General features: G+C 39.6%; 1 protein-coding gene across 5 annotated transcripts in view; it reads left to right on the top strand.

The window, feature by feature from the left end:
• ASCC1 (activating signal cointegrator 1 complex subunit 1) overlaps window positions 1-19,686 on the top strand; it is an 87,754-nt gene extending 68,068 nt beyond the window's left edge. For 4 of the 5 annotated variants that reach the window (XM_010963204.3, XM_045522715.2, XM_045522716.2 and 1 more), the window contains exons 10-11: window positions 11,496-11,654; window positions 11,849-14,362. In XM_010963204.3, the coding sequence (XP_010961506.1) occupies window positions 11,496-11,612 (117 nt within the window). In that variant the 3' untranslated portion in view covers window positions 11,613-11,654; window positions 11,849-14,362. Of the gene's footprint in view, window positions 1-11,495; window positions 11,655-11,848; window positions 14,363-17,704; window positions 17,795-19,548 lie in introns of those variants that run through there. The other variant, XR_012510296.1, reaches the window with a different exon arrangement.
• Window positions 19,687-19,818: the final 132 nt, after the last annotated feature.

The raw sequence follows: 19,818 nt of genomic DNA, 5'->3' as shown, positions 1-19,818 counted from the left end.
CCCTTGGGTTCATTGTGGTTTTTTTAAATTGCGATAAAATATACATAAGATTTACCATTTTAACCAACTAAGTGTGTAATTCAATGGCATTAATAAGCACATTCACGTTGTTGTATAACCATCACCACCATCCATCTCCACGACTTCTTCATCATCCCAAATTGGAACTCTGTACCCATCAAACAATAACTCTTCATTCCCTCCTCCCCTCTGCCCTTGGCAACCATTATTCTGCTTTCTGTCTCTGTGAATTTGGCTCCTATATGTACGTCATATAAGTGGAATTATACAATGTTTGTCTTTGTTTCTGGCTTATTTCAATTACATAATGTTTCCAGGTTTCATCCATGTTGTAGCCCGTATCAGGATTTAGTTTCTTTTTAAGACTGAATAATATTCCACTGTATGTATATATTCCATTGCGGTTTTTTAGCTACAGTGTAAACATACCAGTAGCCGAAAATAAATCTGTACCCAGAGATGGTGACAGGGCACTGTCTTCTTTTGAGACAGCGTATTGTTTAGAGATCAGACCAAATTAAACCATGTTAGGTTGTTAGGTGGCTTGGTGCCAACAGTGTCTAAGTGTTATTCCAAATATTAGAGGACACTGTGGAAAGTGATAAAAGAAATGAGAGTGAAGTTCACAGTGCCATGAAACTGTGGTGACTTCTTAAGAAATAATGTCCTGATTCCCATATCACAGTGGTGAATCAATTTTAGAATTAGTGCTCACATGTGAACATTATTATTACAAAATAAAAGTTAGAAAAACAGGATGTAAGTCAATCAGAATGCCAATTCAAAGTTTATTCTCCCAGCTGTAGGTTAAAACATTGGTACCAGTTTTTTGAATTGTAGAGGTCTTGCAGCTCCCTCTTCTAAGGCCTTTTGCTTATTTGACATTTAGCCCACACCTTTGCAGAGGGTAAGGGGGCCATCTGGACTGGACTATAGACAAGTCAGTGTGTGTCATAATAGATAAGGGCTCCCGCGGTGCTACTGAGGCAGGTTTCCTATGGTCCTGACGGAGGACAAAGTACTTCACATCTCATTGTCTAATAAGATCAGATGTCTTAGTTGAAACTCCAAGATAACATGTGGCAGCCTCTCATCTTCCAAGGAAGCATTTCAAACCCAGCTATTTTTCTTGTAAAGAAATTTTCTTTATGCGTGTGTATACTCTGATGTTGCCAAGGGGCATCTCATTTGCTCTTCAGCTTCTGGTTGCTGTTCTCCTGCTGGAAAAGCGGGAATGGAGACGGCTGCGCCGTTTGACCTTGTTTTCTCCCTTCTTGCTTTGTGCCCGGCCTCCCTAAAGTCACTTGCCTGGAGACCCCCAGGCTGAGCAGAAATCATCCCTGCTGCTGACCCCAGTGCTCCCGTTCAGGGATTCCTTTCTGCTGACTTGACACTTCATTTCTCACCTGTGATACAAAGATCAAACACTTACCTTCTGCTATTGTTTGAAGGACAGTTGTGAATAATCTCTGAGGGAAGATGACCAAACTGAAAGTAGGAGTGGTAACAGATGTGAATGAGCATTAAGCAGCCTTCTTCTGAAGGAAAGAATTTATCTGCAGAAGCATTATTAGTCCTGAGAGGGCACCTGCCTTTCTTAGGGCATTGAAGAGTCCCTGCTTGCCAGCAGCCACCTGGGGCAGTTTTGTCCTGTTGAAGCAGTAATATCCATGCCTCAAGGCAGGGCTTGCTCTGGAAGAGATTTTGCAGCAAACTAAACTCCCAGCGGCCCATCACTGATGCTAATTCTGCATGCTGCTGTGGAAACCGGCCAGCTGGGCAGAGCATGCTGCTGTGTGCCAAGATGAAGTCTGGCTTCTTCAGCCGTGTCAGTACGGCCTCTTCTCTCTTCCTGCCTCCTACCTCCACCTCACATTTTTTTCTTGCTACCTTTTAAAATTGAAAGGCTCTGCAGGGAGGGGAAGTCCCTTGGCATTCTGAGTATTGAGGTGCTCAGCAGAATGCCTGGCATCCTGTTTGTATATAGCGGTTTTAATTCACTCTCTAGTAGGTCATTTGGCCTTACCACCAGAATCTTAAACTTGATAATCTTTATGTCAGCAGTGAGGTGCAGGCCAGACATCCAAAAGTGCAACCCTGAGTAATTATTTGAAGGAAATTTTAAAGCCTTCATTCCCTGGCTGTTTGTCTGGCTTCTTTCTGCCTGGCTCCTCCTTAGGTCAAGCCGATAACATCGCTTATGCTTGCTGCAGCCAAGACAGGCAGGTGGTTTGGGAGAACAGAATCAATGAGGGAAGTTCACGTTCCCATTCTGTGCAAGGAGCCTGATAATGTTCCTTTGCTATTTCAGTCAGTGGAGGTGGGATTTGGGCTCTGGCTACATGCAAGCTTTTTGGTACTGCTTTAACAGAGATGTGCAAAGCAGGAGTGACATCTTGATAGGTAGAGAAATCATAGCTCACTGCTTTACATCCTTCTTGCTGCTTTCCTTTTAGAGACAACTGATGATAAGAATTACTCCTCCCACAGACTGGCCTTGACTTGCTTCTTGGATCTGAGGTGCCCCCAGCCTTCTGGAAGTACATTATGTCCTCTTTTTATTGGCTATTATTAGCTATTATTGGCTCTCTCACCACTGATCCCTGCAGTTTGAGGTTTCAAATTGAATGTGATCTCAGGCAGAGTTAGGGCTGTGTTTGGAGATGTCTCTAGGATAGTAACCACCTAACAACTACATTGCCTTTTATTCTGAAGTAGATGTTTCTATTCTGGTCTTTAAAAATATTATAGTCCTATGAGACCAGATGATGACTGCAGAGACTGGTAGCTATCAGAGTTTCTAGTAGACCTTTTCTTTTTTCTTTTAAGGAAGCTGCTTTTTGTCCTTTAATGATGCATTGGAGGTTACAGTCAGTGAGCAACAGCTATTAATAGAGCTCAAAATTCCATCTTATAATTTATCTTCCTGTGACTGCTGAGTATCCTGTAAGGTATTGTCCCTGTTTAAGAATGGAGAAATTGAGGAAGAGAGTTTGCCCTAAGGACTGTTTTAACCTCTTTTCTTCAATAGAAAAGAAGTTTCTATCTTTGGTTTCCAGATGAAGTGTGTGTGTTTGTGTAGAGTGACATGGCCTGCCTTGGTGTGACTAGGCCCCATTTTGTTCTTTTGTGATGATGTTTAGAAAGAATCCATGTGAGTGCAGCCTATATGAATTTTTTTAAGTAGATGGAAGGTATTTTTGACCTCTGGATGCATTGGATCTCCATTTTCCTTCTGTCTCTTCGTATCTCCCACATTTGCTCTCTTTAGGAGTAATCGCTCAGGTAGCCAGAAGAAAATGCAAGGTAGAGGAGGGCTTGAGAATTTGAATTGCCTGCTACCTTGGCAGAAACTCAATCTTTTTTGGGGGGGAGGGGTGGGGAATTTTAACAAGCGGAACTTATCTGTGGTGGGGAAAAAACTTACTTGTGATCGTAATTCTAAGATTAGTAATATGACATGAAGAGCTGTGATGTTTTTCAGATCTATTATATTTTTAGTCTGGTGTCCGTATCTTTCTGTTTACTACCTAAAGTCTTATCAATCTTGTACCTAGAGGCCAATTTCAGAAGAATGCTTTGAAATATGCCGTTATTTGTTTGTTGTAATTAGGATCTTCCAAGGGCTGTGATTATAGTTTTTCACATTACTTGTTTCTCTTTCTTGGCCACAAAACCAAGTGAACCCTTACTTTGCTGTCTGATTGCATTTGCATAGCCCAAGGATGGAACTTCTTCCCCACTTGGCATTTTTGGTACAGATTTGTTATTCAGATTGTGAGGCACATGCACCCTGCCTTGTGGACAAGGCCTTATACCAACCTGTGTTCTATGCCTGGTCCCAGGAACTTTTTTTTTTTTTTTAACTTTTTTTTTAATTGAAGTATAATCAGTTATAATGTGTCAATTTCTGGTGTTCAGCATAGTGTCCCAGTCATGAATATATATGCATATATTTGCTTTCATATTCTTTTTCATTAAAAGTTATAAGATATTGAATATAGTTCCCTTTGCTATACAGAAGAAATTTGTTTTTTATCTATTTTTATATATAGTGGTTAACATTTGCAATCTCAAAGCAGAAACTCTTAATCTTATATCACAATGTTAGTGGTCCTAGTCTGTCTCTGTTTCTTGTCTTTTAAATGGAGATAATAAAGCTGAGCTCTGGTTTATATCACGGCAATTTTCTGAAGGGTTATTAATGAGCTGAGCTTTGTGAGATACTTTTAGATCCTGAGATGAAAGGTGTTGTTTAGCCTCAGCAAGGCTTCCTGTGAGAGTGCCTTCCCAAAGAACTCAGAGTGCCTGTCAGACTTTCTTCCATTCATCCTCATACCATCTCTGGTAGGGAGGTGGGCGGGTGAGCATTATTATTAAGTACAAAATAGTGTTATTATTGTTACTATCATCTGTAAACAGGGGGTAATTGTGAGAAATAGAAGTTTGTAAAACAGATTATTGAAGAAAAACACTGGGAAAACTTCAAAGTAGTGTGTATTTGCTATTCCTGTTTACTTTAGATTTCAAAAGTCTAATTGCCATACGGGAAAACAATAGAAAGCATCCTTTCTTGGGCGGTGGTGGGGAACAGGACCCACTGCATCCTTCTAAATACTTGCATTAATTGAGCACCAGTACTTATTTTCAGTTGCATCAGATTATGTTCTAAGGGTTAGTTTAACTCATGTATACCAGGGATGACTGTAAATTTCATAGGACTTACATTTTTAAAAAATTGAAGTTGATTTTCAATAGTTTCAGGTATACAGCAGAATGATTCAATATTTTTATAGATTATACTCCATTTAAAGTTATTCCAAAATAATGGCTAAAATTCTCCATGCTGTATGATATGTTCTTGTTGCTTATCTATTTTATACATGGTATTTTGTGTCTCTTACTCCCATACCCCTGTCTTGTCCCTCCTCCCTTCCTTCTCCTCACTGGTATCTACTAGTTTATTTTCTATACCTGTGAATCTGTTTCCCTTTTACTTTATACATTCATCTTATTTTTTAGGTTTTACATATAAGTGATAACATACGGTATTTGTCTTTTACTGTCTGACTTATTTCACTAAGCATAATACTCTAGATTCAGCCACATTGTTGCAAATGACATAATGCCATTCTTTTTTTATGGCAGAGTAATATTCCTCTATGTGTATATGTGTGTGTACATACACCATCTTCTTTATCCATTCATCTGTTGATAAATAGTTAGTTTGCTTCCATATCTTGGCTATTATGTAAATAGTGCTGCTGTGAATATCAAGGTGTATGTATCTTCTTGAATTAGTGTTTTTGATTTTTTTTGGATATATACCCAGAAGTGGAAAAGCTGGATCTTATGGTAGTTTTAATTTTAGTTTTTTGAGGAACCTCCATTTTGTTTTCCATAGTGGCTGCACCAGTTTATATTGTCACCAGCAGTATACAAAGATTCCCTTTTCTCCACACTCTCACCAACATTTTTTTTCCTTTTTTTTTTTAATTGAAGTATAGTTGATTTACAATGTTGTGTTCACCAACGTTTTTTACTTGTAGACCTTTTGACGATAGCCATTCTGACAGGCGTGAGGATGTATCTCATTGTTTTGATTTGCATGTCTCTGATGATTAGCAGTGTTGAAAATCTTTGCATGTGCCTTTTAGCTATCTGTATGTCTTCTTCAGAAAAATGTCTATTGAGGTCTTGTGCCCATTTTTTAATTGAATTGTTTGATTTTTTTTATATTGAGTTATATAAACTGTATATATATTTAGGATATTAACCCCATGTCAGTCATATCATTTGCACATATTTTCTTCCATTCATAGATTGTCTTTTCATTTTGTCAGTGGCTTCCTTTGCTGTGCAAAAGCTTTTAAATTTAAGTGGATCCTATTTGTTTATTTTTGCTTTTATTTCTTTTATCAGGACTTACCATATTTTGAATTGTTATGTTGGACTTCACAACTACATTTCCTCTTTTTGACAAGTAGTTCACTGAGGCCACCCAGCACAAGAAATAGATTTTCTTAAAGGAGAGATCTTTGAAAAGAGTGACCACTACTTTGTCTAAGATTGAAGAACAAGAAGGAGTCTTATTTGGGAAGCCAAATGGACAGGGATCCCCAGCACATTAGTCCTTATGCTGTTGAAGATTGGCCGCTCATTCAGTTTTGTAGCTTGAGGTCACAGATATGAGAAGGTTCCCCTCCACCCTCCTCCCCACCTCTATCTGAGATGTTCAGGCTCATCCTTGCACCCTAGTCACATGTGGAGTTATATCTGGTCTTTTAGGGTTGTGTCAAAGGACCTGGGAGGAAGGAGTAGAAGGTCTGAAATGAATGCAAGGAAAAATGACCAGGTTAAGAATAGCCCTTAACTCTTGCTGTTTGTTTTCTTCCAGTGTGTACTACAACACTGCCAGAAATCAATAGTCCCTCCTGGTTCTCCCCAGGAAACAACTGTGTACAAACTAAATGGTCATGTGAGGAGAGGACAGCAGGATGGTTGGATCTGTGTCTTGAGATTCTGTCAGGGAAGCTTTGGTTTTGACCAGAAACCTTTCATCTTGATGGTCCATGTTTGTCTCTGTACTTGGTGATAGGAAAAGTTTGTTTAACTTTCTGAAGATAACTGTAATCAATGAAGGACAGCAGCTATACGCGTAACAGTTTTCAAATGTCATGCTTATACTTGAGTTTAAAATTTTCTTCTTAAATCGTCCAAGTCTACATATTACCTACAAGTGATATCACAAATATTGGCAGTCTTAAATTCTATTTTTATTTCCTTATCAAATATTTGTAGTTTTGTGCAGCTGTTCATTGTTTTGTTCCTTTACAGCAAGCTTTGATAAATGCTGGGTTCCAACACAACAGGGCTCTATGTGTGCGTGTCAGAGAAAGAAATGTTTTTGGTAAGAAAGTGGGTTAGGTTTCAAAATCCCCAAGGGAGTTGTTATAAAACAACAGTGAGGAGAAAAAAATCTCAACACGACTTAAATACCTTGCCATGGTTCTTTTTTAATTTAAATTTTTCCTGTGAGCTCTTTTATTTTCTAAACAATGGACCACTTTGCTCTTCTTAAACTACTTTAGGCTATAAAGAGCAACCAGGTTTCTTTTTTCTTTTTTTAAACTTGTAGTTTGAGCTTTCTCCTCTTCTCCATTCAGGTATGGAATTAAATGGAGCCATTTAGTTGATGTGTGCTTATTTTCATCCAGAATTCAATTAAAATTCTTCTAGCTGAACTAGAGCTAATTTTTTTTAACCAGGTCCAGGATAAGAGGTGATGGTGAAAGCAGGAAGAACACATGCACAAATGTGTTCATTTCAATCTTTGGGGGTTTTGTGAGCCAGGCTTCCTCATCGTGGTCTCAACAGGGCTGTGTTTGGAGGGGCATTGGCCACTGGGAGAGGCCGGAGAGAGCAGGCTGTCAAGAGCTCGGACTCTAGAGTTAGGCTACCTGGGTTTGAGTCTTAATTTTTTTTTCTTTTCCAGTGTAATGAATTTCAATTTTTCACTGTTTGCTTTCTGTGTATTCTTGGGCAAGTTACTTTAGCCTTTTAAGCCTCAGGTTCAAGGATAAAATGAGGATTAATAATAGTATCTGCTTCTTGGGGCTGTGAGGAGGCAGTCCTGGAGCCCCAGGTATCATGCCTGGCATACATGCTTGCTCAGTAAACTTTGGCCGTTAAGATCTTTATGTTATTAGCATTGCTGTCAATAGTAATATATTTGGTGTTCTGACCTTTTAATATAGAACAATATTGGCATTGGGTAACTTTTTAAAAAAAAAAAATCTCCTGTTACGTTTGAGTTTATAAAAATTTAAATTGACACGGTAAAAACCACCAAAAGCAAAGTCAAAAGACAAGTGACAAATTGGGGGGAAAATATATTTGCAGTTCATCACACAGACAGAGGGTTCATTTCCATAATGTATAAAGAACTACTACTCAATAAAAACAAAGACAATTGTAAAGTTTTTTTATGGTGATGTACTTACACTTAACTGTGCTACAAATTCATCTTTTTTTTTTCCTGTCTCTTTCCTCTCATCTAGAAAACCACAGAGTGTGTTTTGTGTTTCATTCATAGTAGTTCACATCTGCTCCAGTCTTTCCAAGCCCACTACTACTGTTTTAGTTAAGACACTCAGTGTCTCATGACTTAACTGTTACCCTGTCTCCTTTTCTTTCTTCTCGAGTTCCTTTCTCCAGTCTGCACAGTATACCGCACCCAGATTCACTTCCCTAAAACATGTTCTCATCTTGGGCCACCAACCTACTCAGAAGCTTTCAGTGCTCCCCCACCCCCGGTCTAGAATGTAGTCTAACTTCTGAACCTGACCCTCAGGGCCCCATTTAGTCTGACTCATCCTCCTTATGGCTGTAGCCTTAGTCTTTTTCACCACTTCTTTTTAAGAACCCTCCAAACGTATAACCTGGTCTACTCAGCCTGGCCCTCCATACCCATTTCTCCCCTGATGCTGCCCTCCCTCCTCTCCACTAAGTCGTAGACTTGCTACAAGGCCCAGCTTATTTTTGTCTCTTCCAGGTGATTTATCTAGATGCCTCAGCCCTCTAAGTCTCTTGTTTTCTTACGTCCCACTGCATTTATTCATTGCCTGTACCTCTCCTCCTGTATTATTTTAGGTAAACTTTTTAAATTGAATACATAATACAGTAACTTTTCATAAGATACACACACTCATGTCATCAGCATACTTCTGTTCTGACACATGCCCCGTCTCCCATAGCAGATGGCAAGTGCCTGGGAGACAGAACCATGTCATACGTCTCTTTACATGAAAATGCACAACATCGGGTGCTCAGTGACTTCCAGATCAGAAATGTGAGCTTAGACTAGGCTTTGACAAATGAGAGAGACATAGAAATGTAAAGGAATATGTAAAATTTCCATTACTACCTATAAATTCTTTCTTGACAACTAGTTCCAACTGAGATATGATTAAAGGTAATACCATTTAGGTAAGTCTTGTTCAAGGATTCCTGGGTGTCAATCTATAAATAAGATTTTAAAATCCATCTAAACAAGACCACATCATAGTTTTTTTTTTTCCAACATGAAGTACACAGACATCTACAACATTCATTTTTGTTATTTTATCCAGCAAATACTTATTGATCATATGCAGTCTACTAGGTACAGTAACAGCATACAGTAGCATTCAGCTTTGAAGAACATAAAAGATCCTTCTTCTGTAAAGCTTATAGTTTAATGAGTCACTAGAAATAATTGGCAGAACTAAAAGAAGGACTTAGGATTAAAGATACAACAATGACTAAACAATAAAATAACTATGAAAAATTTGTTACTGAATCATTATAAACACACAGAACAAGAACACAGAGACAAAGGCTAAAACGAGGCTTGACACTGCAGTAGGGACTTTGGATGAGAAATCCATTTGATTATGACATTATCAGAAGGTATGGAAGAAGATGGCAACTATGAAGGTAGAATAAGGACAGGTTAAGAAGAGCAGAGAGATGTTATTAACATCATAGAAGTATGTAATTTTCAGTAGTGCTTTACGGTTTACAAGGGAGGTACTTTGACTTGTTCATCAGTTGAGTCTTTGCCCTCATGATTTCATGCAGTGGGTGGTGTCGTCTCCCCATAGCTACCCAGCCCCATGTGCCTGGCCTAAGTTTAGACTGACTTCACGTTTTCCGCCAGCTGCTTTTGCCTTAAGGGAGCATGAGAATTTGTTTTCAGTCTTCTCTCTTAATTTTTGTAATTACTGCATTGAAATCACATCCCGGCTAACTTCGTTATCACCGTTTACTCTTTGCTTTAAACCTCAAAGCATGAGAAATCTTCCTAGCAAATCATGCCATCTGGGGGTTATAAGTACAAGGCAAGGTGAAGTTGGAGGTAAGTCACTTTCCAGCTCCTAGCTGTGGTGTCTCCACCACTTGGAAACACAGGCACAGAGAAAAGAAGGTAGAGGATTCATAGGCTGCTAGTCCCTGAAGAGTAATCTGTTGAAAGTATTATCAGTTCCCTTGTAGTTTTGTTTTGTCTTCTATTGGCCCTTTGGTTATGTCTTTTTGTATCTAGAAGGCTTCAGTTTGCAAAGCTATAAATCTGTCAGTTTTGTCGACGTGACTTTCACCTCAAATTAATGTTCAGCAAAGGGATTAGCCGATAAATATTTCAGGCTGTATTTCTTTACACAAAAGGGTGGATATGGTTTGAACAGGCTGCCAAAGCCAGGAAGAAAAGTTAATTGTGTAAATCAGTGCAGGCAAGAGCTGATCACCTTTCTGAAAGACAAGACAATGCGGCGCACAGCCTCTAAATAGATCTTTGGGGTCAAGTTGATGCCATATTGAAGAATCAATATTTACTGGGCTTTATAAAGTTACCCTTTAATGAACCTCAGGCATTTTGCTAGGCCATTAATTGCAGGAAGAGGAAAGGCGACAGTGGCTGGAGTCCATGGTGCAGAAATAGTATAAAAATAAGTGAAGAGACAAGACAGTCTCTTGCTAATGTGCAAAGGTCTCACCCTCAGGTTCTGTTCAAGCATTGCTGGTTTGTGTATTGAAAGGCTTTCTCGGGATCTTACTGACATTTTAAAAAAGAGCAGTTCTTGCATCTTAACAGAAGAAGGTCAGCCCTTTACTCTTTTGACACTCCTTATCTAAGCAGTGTGGCTTAATTTTCTGGGATGAATTCTGATGTCATTTTGGATTCTGTCTTGTAAATGTGCTAATCACCAGAATAGGTCTTTCTCAGAGTGTGGTTCATCCCTCCCTCTGACAAAGTTGAAAGCTTTTTAAATAAGAATTGTAATAAAGAGCATTTACTTTAGGATGCTGGCTTGAATCCAAAGCCTGATGAAAGGTTTTTGATAAATATTATCATTTGTACTTGTTTTATCATCCAGTAGAAGTGTTCCTCTGGCTGTTTGGTGTGTGTAAGTGTTCTGTATTCCTCAGTGGGTTATCAGAATCATTTGTAGGGCAGGAACCTTATCTTCTGTTTATTTTAGTTAGTGTTTCTAATAAATGTTGACTAGGTGGAGGAATGTATTATATCAAATTTTATCCTGGCTGTAACAGAACTAACATCCTCCCTGGTCAGTCACTGAAAGTCACAGGAGCAGCCTTGGTAGGTCCTGTGTATCAGGGTATGGCCCTGGGATGTTTGTTACAAGTTCTTGATCATATCTGCTCAGTAGATGCATTTTGGAATTGACTTTTCAGACTCCTTTCTCTAGTGCGTTTTGTCAGAGGAGGCTATTCAACTAATCAGAGAAGAGCTGCTGTTCCGTTCTCACTCCCATTCCCACTCCCATTCCCACTCTCCAGGATCTTTTTTCAGAATAAATACTGACAAGAAAGCACAGGACTTTGTTGGGATTATTGTGGTGTTTTCACATTTAATATTTTCATCTGTGATATTCTTTGGATATTCATTCTGGGTTTTTATTCTTCCTTTTCAGCTCTTTGAGAACTTCTACTTTGGTACCCTAAAGCTCAATTCAATTCACATCTCTCAGAGGTTCTCAGTAGACAGCTTTGGAAACTATGCCTCCTGTGGACAGATTGACTTCTCCTGAGGTGGATCTCGGGAAGCACTCGAAATTGAACATCCTGACAAGGTGCTAAGGAAAAGTATCATTTTAATTGCCAAGGAGGGATGTGGAAATTTGGGTGGTAACTTCCCTGGGTGGTTCCCTGAGGACACCATGCTGTCTAATGGTTGTCCACAGTTATCAGACAATCAGCCAAGATGGCTGTGGGCACAGGGGGAGAACTTAATGCCTATAACCTTTGGCGTGTTCATCTTTCACAGGGTCTGCCTTTCTTTCCAAAGCTCTTCTCCGGAAATGTACCTCTGAAGCCCACTGGAGCTCACATTCGCGTTATTCCTTCTATACCTACTGATTTTGCCCCCACCATTGAACTCTTTTGTATTAATAATTAGAATTACAGATGTGTGATCTTATTAATCTCTGTACCTAGGTCAAATGTCTACAGTTTCTAGAAGGTTTGTATTTTTCCCTTTCTCCTTGTACTCTTAACTTTTAATCACTACCCAAAAATTTTTTTTTTATTGTGGTAAAAAACAGATAACATAAAATTTACCCTCTTAATCATTTTTTAGAGTACAGTTCACTAGTGTTAAGTATATTTGTCTTGTGAAATATCTCCAGGGCCTTTTCATCTTAAAAATCTGAAATCCCCTTAAACAACTCTTCTTTCCCCTCTCCCCCAAGCCCTTGCTAACTCCCATTCTGCTTTCTATTTCTGTGGATTTGACTACTTGAGATACCTCATATATGTGGAATCATACAGTATTTGTCTTTTTGTGACTGGCTTATTCTGCTTAGCATAATATCCTCAAGGTGCATCCATGTTGTAGTGTGTGACTGGGCTTCCTCTTTAAGGCTGAATAATATTCCACTGTATGTGTATACAGTTACCCCTCAGTTTCCCTGGCTTCCAGGACCTCCCTCCATATCTGGATGTTAAGTCCCTTATATAAAATGGCATAGTATTTGCATAGAACCTATGCATACCCTCCTATATACTTTATTTTTTGTGGGGGGCGGGAGGGAGGAGGTATTATGTTTGTTTGTTTGTTTGTTTGTTTGTTTAATAGCAGTACTGGCGATTGAACCCAGGACCTCGTGCATGCTTGCTCTACCACTTGAGCTATATCCTCCCCCTCCTCCTGTATACTTTAAATCATCTCTAAATTATTTATAATACCAAATACAGTGTAAATGCAACGTAAATAGTTACTGGCACACAACAAATTCAAGTTTTGCTTTTTGTGACTTTCCGAAATTTTTTTTCTGAATATTTTTGATCTGCAGTTGGTTGACTCTGTGGATATGGAACCATGGATATAGAGGGCCCAATGTACCATATTTGTTTATCCAGTCTTCCATTGAGGGAAACTGGGTTCCTTCCACCTCTTGGCTATTGTGAATAGTGCTCTATGAACATGGCTGTCCAAGTATCTCTTTGAGACCCCATTCTCAATTCCTTTACTACTCAGAATTTTATCTTTAACAAAGTAAGTTAAAATTTTTACCCTTTACTTTGATCTGTCCTTTTTCTTCTGAAGTTGGTACCTTTTGTGTTTGTTAGTATCCTGTTCTTTCACCCTACCCTAACCCTCCCCTTCCCATGGCACTGATGGACTTGCAGTACTGTAGCTCTTTTCTGTTCCTGTTTATTTCTCCGGGCAGCAGCATTTGAAGCAATAATATCAGCAGAGCTGTGAGAGTGTCAGCCACAGAGGGCACTCCTTCCTTGCTGCAGGCCAGCGTGGGGAGGGGGGCTCCCAGCACAGCTTTGCCCTGCCCATCAGCTCCAGCCCACTGTCCCCTCTGTCTTCCCTTCCTCACAGCCTGTCTGCTTCCTTGGCCTCTTTCTCTTTTTCTGTCTCCTTCATTCCTATTCTTACTGTCTGTTTGAGAAGTCTGATTCAGAACCCCGTGTACTAAGGCCACGACATGGGAAGGACTGTGTATGACACTCAGAGATTTGTTTTTCAGTGTGATTGCACAGATCATTTGTGAATAAATGCATTTCTGAAGTAACTGTGTTTTTCTTTTAGTGTTATAATACAGTTTTAGTTTGACCCCTTAGTCAGTGTGTGTTGGCATACCGTGCTGCCATCACTTACTCATTGGCAGAGCTCTATTATTCATCCAGGACTTACATATTGGTGCCTGCAGGGTTGGTTTTTCCAAAAGAGCTTTCTGCTGGGAATATTCATTATTTATTTAAGTTGAGCTTTTGCCTTGCTCACTGCTGATTGTTAGATGGCGTGTGGGAATGAGTGCTCCCAGGGATAGCACTGAATAGTGAAGTCAGCTGTGGAGTCCAGTGCCCTTGTCTCATCTTGGTGCTGCTTCTTGCTTACTGGTTTCTTTCTGACAGCTGCCATTGGGCAGCCTTGGCCAGGAAGAAAAGATGTCTTCTTTTGGGTATCAGAGGTATGACTTGTGTTTTTAGTAAATTAAAAAAAAAAAGTTTTGTCTTTGGAAAATGTAACTTTGTATATCAAATACTAAATGCTTAACAGAATCGGAAATTGTGTTATTTAGTATTTAAAGGTAACCATGCATTTAAGGCCTTACCATATTGTTAAGTAGTTTTTCACAAGTTACTTGCTTTTTCACTGTCATTCTCTCCTGATTGTACCGTGTTTTCCAGCAGCTACGTGATATGGTGACAACATCACTCTGATGGTTAATGGAGTGTGTGTTTGTGTATTTTTGTGTTTTGTAGAATTTTGTAAGTGGGTAGGTATTGGTAGAATTGAAAATAAATTTTTATGTTTTAAATTTTCTTTCTAGAAGCCAGTTGATAAATTTTTGAGACTGTAACTAAAGAAAGTACAGTTTTAACTACTGTTGTAGAAGGGGGCATAGCAGGTGTTTTTGATGTAGAACTTTTAAGAAAGAGCAACAGTATTAGCAAATAATTTTTGATGAGGCTAAAAGAATTTTTCAGGATTCTAGGCCTCCTCTCCAAACTGTAATGGAGTAAAGGTTGGAGGATTTGCTTCTGTGTTTATAATCCAGTCTCTGTTAGTACTACCACTTTGCAACTCATTCTGCACTGAAATCGCGTTAAATTGCACCTAACATCGCTCCAGCTGGCTTTTGAGTCACTGACTTCACCCTCAACATCTCTAAGCGGAGGAGGGAAAAAAAAGTCTCACCACGATTATTACACAAGATCTTTGTTGTTATATAATGAACTTTGTTATGGAGAATAATTTTTATGTTTTTTTTTTTTGGATGGGGCACAATGACTTACCCCCAAATGAACTTCATACCTATCATAGAGACATGATCAGCATTACTGATCATGGCTATTTTTTAAGTGAGCTCCAGAGTTTACTAAACTGGATTCTGATGAGAATCCAGCTTCATAATGATACAAAAGTTGGTTCAGCGTTGCTTTTGCTCTGTGCCTTTTTCCTGGAGGCAAAAGGAACCTGATGGCACTAGAGGGGTATTAAGATAAGGAACATCTCTCCGATTCTCTCTTGATGCCTACAGGGAGATGGATGGCCAAGCCCAAGGATGCTATCTGTAGGTGAGGAAAAGGGCTGCTCTTGTGGTTGTTTACCTATAGCTTTTTTGTTGCAGTTAATAAAATGATCTCTTAAACAAAGATTAAAATAAGTTCACTGTGTGAAAAATCAAGCTTATACACATTATACTTTATGCCTTTTTTAGAGTGTATTTTATACTTCAGTTTAAATATTTAAAAAATAAATTCCCTCATCCAGAGGTTACTCTGAATATATTTAAGCACATATATCATATCATTAGGTGTTTTTTTTTTACAAATAACAATAGCTAATGTTAGCAGAATGCTCACATTTGTCATTTATTTGTATATTAATTCATTAAATCTTTACAAGCCCACTTAAGTTAGTGTTATCATTATCCTCATTTTAGAAACTAAGGTTTAACAAGGTTAAGAAATATGCCTGAGGTTATACAGCTTGTATCTGTTCTTAAAATGTAGTCTGTGGACACTTGGGAGTCCCTAATATCCTTTGCGGAAGAGGTGAGGTCCTACTATTTTGATAAAAATATTAGGATACAACTTGCCTTTTTCACTCTAATTCTCTCCTGAGTGTATAATGGAGTTTTCCAGAGACTGTGTCATATAGTAACATCATCACACTGATGGTTAATGGAATACTATGTTTGTTTATTTTTGTGTTTTCTAGAATTTTGTAAGTTGGTAGGTTTAGGTTATAGATACGTGTTTTTAGAGATTAATTCCGTTTGCTCTCAGTACTTCTGTGCTCTTACTAGCTATTTCCAGTTACACCTGCTTTTATGGGCTGAATTGTGTCCCCTGAGAATTCATATGTTAAGCCCTAACCCCCCAATACCTCAAAATGTGGTTAGAGATGGGGCCTTTAAAGAGGTGATTAAGTTAAAGTGAGGCTGAGGCTCTTAGGGTGGGCCCTAAGCCAGTCTGACTGGTGTCCTTACAGGAAGAGGAAATTTGGACACACAAAGAAACATTGCACCCCTAGTTCCCAAGATCAGCCCCCTGGGTCTGTCTGCAAGAAAGTTTGGTGATGGTATTGCCTAGCAGCCAGTGATTGGAAGGGTCTGAGAATTACACTCAAACTGACATTGAGAACAGATAGGGCCAGACTGAGGAAGTTCCTTCTGCCTCTGCCCTGATCATCAAAGCCCTTGAGGAATGACCAAGAGACAGAAAAACATTAAGTGCAATGGAAATAATAATTTTTGATGAGATTGTCAACATTGCCCACCAGATGTGGCACTTACCTTTAGCTCGAGAACTGTCTGGAACCATTAAAGAGATCCCAGGGACTGCCCAGTCTGGACTGCAATGTTGATGGTCGCCACCATCGTGACGTCACGGATGACACCAGCGGTGGTGCGGTGGAATGCTCAGCTAGTTAAGAACAACAAGGAAAATTCTTCAATAAAGGATCATTTGACAACAACAGCAAAAAACCATCAGTTATGTGCATGCACAGAGGAAAGGCCATGTGTGACACAGCAAGAAGGCAGCCATCTGCAAACCAGGAAGAGAGGTTTCTCAGGAGAAACCAAATCTACCAACCCCTTAATCTTGGACTTCTAGCCTCCAGAACTTTGAGAAAATAAATTCTGTTGTTTAAGCCACCTGGTCTGTGGTATTTTGTTATGCCAGCCCTAATAAACTAATAAACTTGCTGTAATGCCAAATCTTTTGAGCCAGATGTTAAAAAGAGATTGGCAAAAATGTGAAACAATACCGCTCTTACTAATTTTGGGGGTAATATGGTTGTTTTTCATACAATATATTTTGTTAATATGTAATGGATTCTGTATTGTTATTTTTAAATAAACTTTTTTTTTTTAATTCTTAAGGTTTTTTTTAAAGATTTTTTAGAGCAGTTTTAGGTTCACAGAAAAATTGAGAGACAGACTTAGTTTTATTTTCTAGTACAGTGTATCTTTGTCTATACTGTATATCTCACATAAACAAAACAAACATTCTTTGGGGTCTTCAATAATCTTTCGGTCTACAGGACTTCTGAGACCAGTAAGTTTGAGAAGTGCTATACTGTACTAATACTTCCCTTCAAATGGGATCATATTATACATGATCTTCTATAAAGAGCTTTTCTTACCCAGAAGTATGTAGTGGATCATAATAGTTGTCAGTAGGTACAGATCTACACTATTTTTATGTCTGCACAGTAGCCTATTGTGCGTAATATAACTGAACTAGTGTTGATCCCTAACTAATGGACTTTGATTTGGTTTCCAGGTTTGGCTGAAAGAAATAATTCTGGATTGAACATCTTTGTGTGTTTGTCTTTTTATGCTGGTGAGGTCATCTAGAAATGGGATTTAATGATTTTAATGATACGGTTAAATTTAAATTTCTTACTTGGAAGCTGAGGTTCATGCCTCCATTTTGTATTACTAAATATTAAATGCAAATGGAAAAAAAGCATAAAACATACATGCCATTTAACAAATACAGCCAGCAGCTTTGAGGCTGTTTGAAAAGGCTGACCTGCCAGGTAAGTCTCTCAAAAAGTAGGAAAACCTTTTTTCCTTTATAAACTATAGTTATTGTCTATTTTCTACAACTCTTTTCAACCTCATCTGGGAATCTGGATGTTCTCTCCTAGATGGCTTTACTGTTGGCTTAACAGTCCTGGACTGTTCATTTACTTCAAGCCTGGGGCTAATACTGACCCAACTTGAAGGTGCTACAGAAGGTGAGTCCCATTGAAGGAGCTGCCCAGGAGTGTGGGAAACATTTTGATCTTAAGGGTTCTGAAAACAACTGTAGTCTTATTGATGGGCATCTTGTCAATGCCTTTCCAAACTCTTTATTGGACAACTTTAGTAATTCCAGAAGACCAGGGACTTTATTAGGTTGTCCTGGAACAGGAGAGCTATGATATCTAGGCTCTACCTCCTCAGTGACTTGGAGACACATAATTAGCTTTGCTAAAAGACCAGGATTGAGATAGGAAAAGATGGCAAATGTTAGTACTATTCAGAACTATGGGACATTGTAGCCTTCACGTCTCAACCTGAGGGAAGAATATTTTTTAATGCCCACCATGCCCAGGCACTTAGTATGTAATTGTGTACAGGTTTAAAAGCAGTCTTCTGAGATAAATGGTACTATTTATAGATAAAAAAATAGATTAGGTAATTTGCCCAAGATCCCAGCTAGTAAGTGGGATTCCATCATCAGTCTGTATGACAAAAAACTCTGCTCTCCACTATATACTGCTGCTGTGAACAACCGGGCGAGGCTGCTTCATTTACTGAGATTTAAGACCTCAGTGGCCAGGACCTCATTGCAGCACCACCTCTAAATCCAACTGCAAAGGAAAAAGGAAACACGGAAAGGAAGCTATTGTTTTCTGTTTTCCCAAGGGGACCCCAGCCCAAGCCATTGATGCATTCGGAATTCCCAGGCAAGCCAAGATTCAGGGTGACCATGAACCTTGTAACCTGTGTTTTTTCCTATCGATTAAAATCATGTTTTTCATTGCCTTTGGTTTTTTTTTAATCACGGCAGGCAAGGTTTTTTGTTTTTGTTTTTGTTTTAGTAAAAACACAGTCTAAGGCTTGGGTCCCAAAATTTCAATATGTTTTGTCCTGTCAGATTACCTGTTTCCTCTTCAGTTTATTTGTGATGTAAACCTCACCCCATTTCTGCTCTGATCCTGGGACCATGCCCAGCTTCCAGCCTTCCCGGCCAGTATGTCAGCACATTTCTAAAGGCAGTGATAAGGATCACAATTTTAACAAAAACCTAAACACCTCGAACGAAATCAGCCTCCCCACCACCACCCCCTCTCCAGTGGCTTATTAAAATCAACTTGAAATCAAAACCATAGCAAATGTCCTTTTTCTGAATTTGTAGCCTCAAGGTGGATGAAATGGTCAGATATTTGCCTTTTAGGGTTGCCTTAGGAAGAGCTAACAAAAGGGGTGACAGTCCTTAAACAGCTGCTTGAGGAGGACATCTGCCTGTTTTACCAGCTATTCAGTGCTCAGGGCTTGCCTTGAAAAGAGCATGAGGCAGCCAGTTGTTATATGGCTTTTGTCTTAACGAAGACACCCATTACTGTCGAGCCATAATGTGCAGGAAGCCAGCTGTCAGGGCTGTGGCGCAGGCCCCTCTGGGTGGGAGGCAAGGGGCGGGGGGAGAGTGTCTGTGGCCAAATTCCCTTTTAGACACCTGAGCCTGACTGGCTTTGTAACCAGAGAGTTTTGTGTCATGTCCCTACTTCCATCTTCCCTGAGGAGACCTGAGGCCCTTCTTGCTCTCCACCCTTGGAGGGAAAGCAGGGACATCTCAGGATCAGGATTCCTTGGTTTGCAGCTCCCTAAGTGCTGGGCTGGACTGGGCTGGGCTCTGCGACGGCGGCTGGCTGGCATTTGGCACTCTGAACTAGCGCTTCCCTTTGAAATCTACCCCCCTCCTTTTTTTTTTTTTTCTTCAAACCAGGTATGATGATGTCAAACGTGATGCTGATGCTACAGTTACAGACACGGCCCCTGCTGGCGCAGCCTCTCTGATTCTCTCTTCCTCTCCACGTCCAGCCCTGGGCTTTTTCAGACAAGTGCATCTCCTAACCAGGTCACATTTCAGCCGCGACCCACTATCCGTCTGTCACCGGAATCAGACCGCAGGAGGAAGGCTGAGGAAGACAACGGCATTTGCTTCGCCAACTGCTGGGTGGGAGGAAGGACATTAAAATACTGCAGAAGTCAAGAC

This window comes from Camelus bactrianus, chromosome 11 (assembly GCF_048773025.1).
Source record: "Camelus bactrianus isolate YW-2024 breed Bactrian camel chromosome 11, ASM4877302v1, whole genome shotgun sequence".
NCBI classification, from domain to species: Eukaryota; Metazoa; Chordata; class Mammalia; order Artiodactyla; family Camelidae; genus Camelus; species Camelus bactrianus.
Note: the sequence above shows the minus strand (reverse complement) of the source record. Positions and strands in the feature narration are given on the sequence as shown.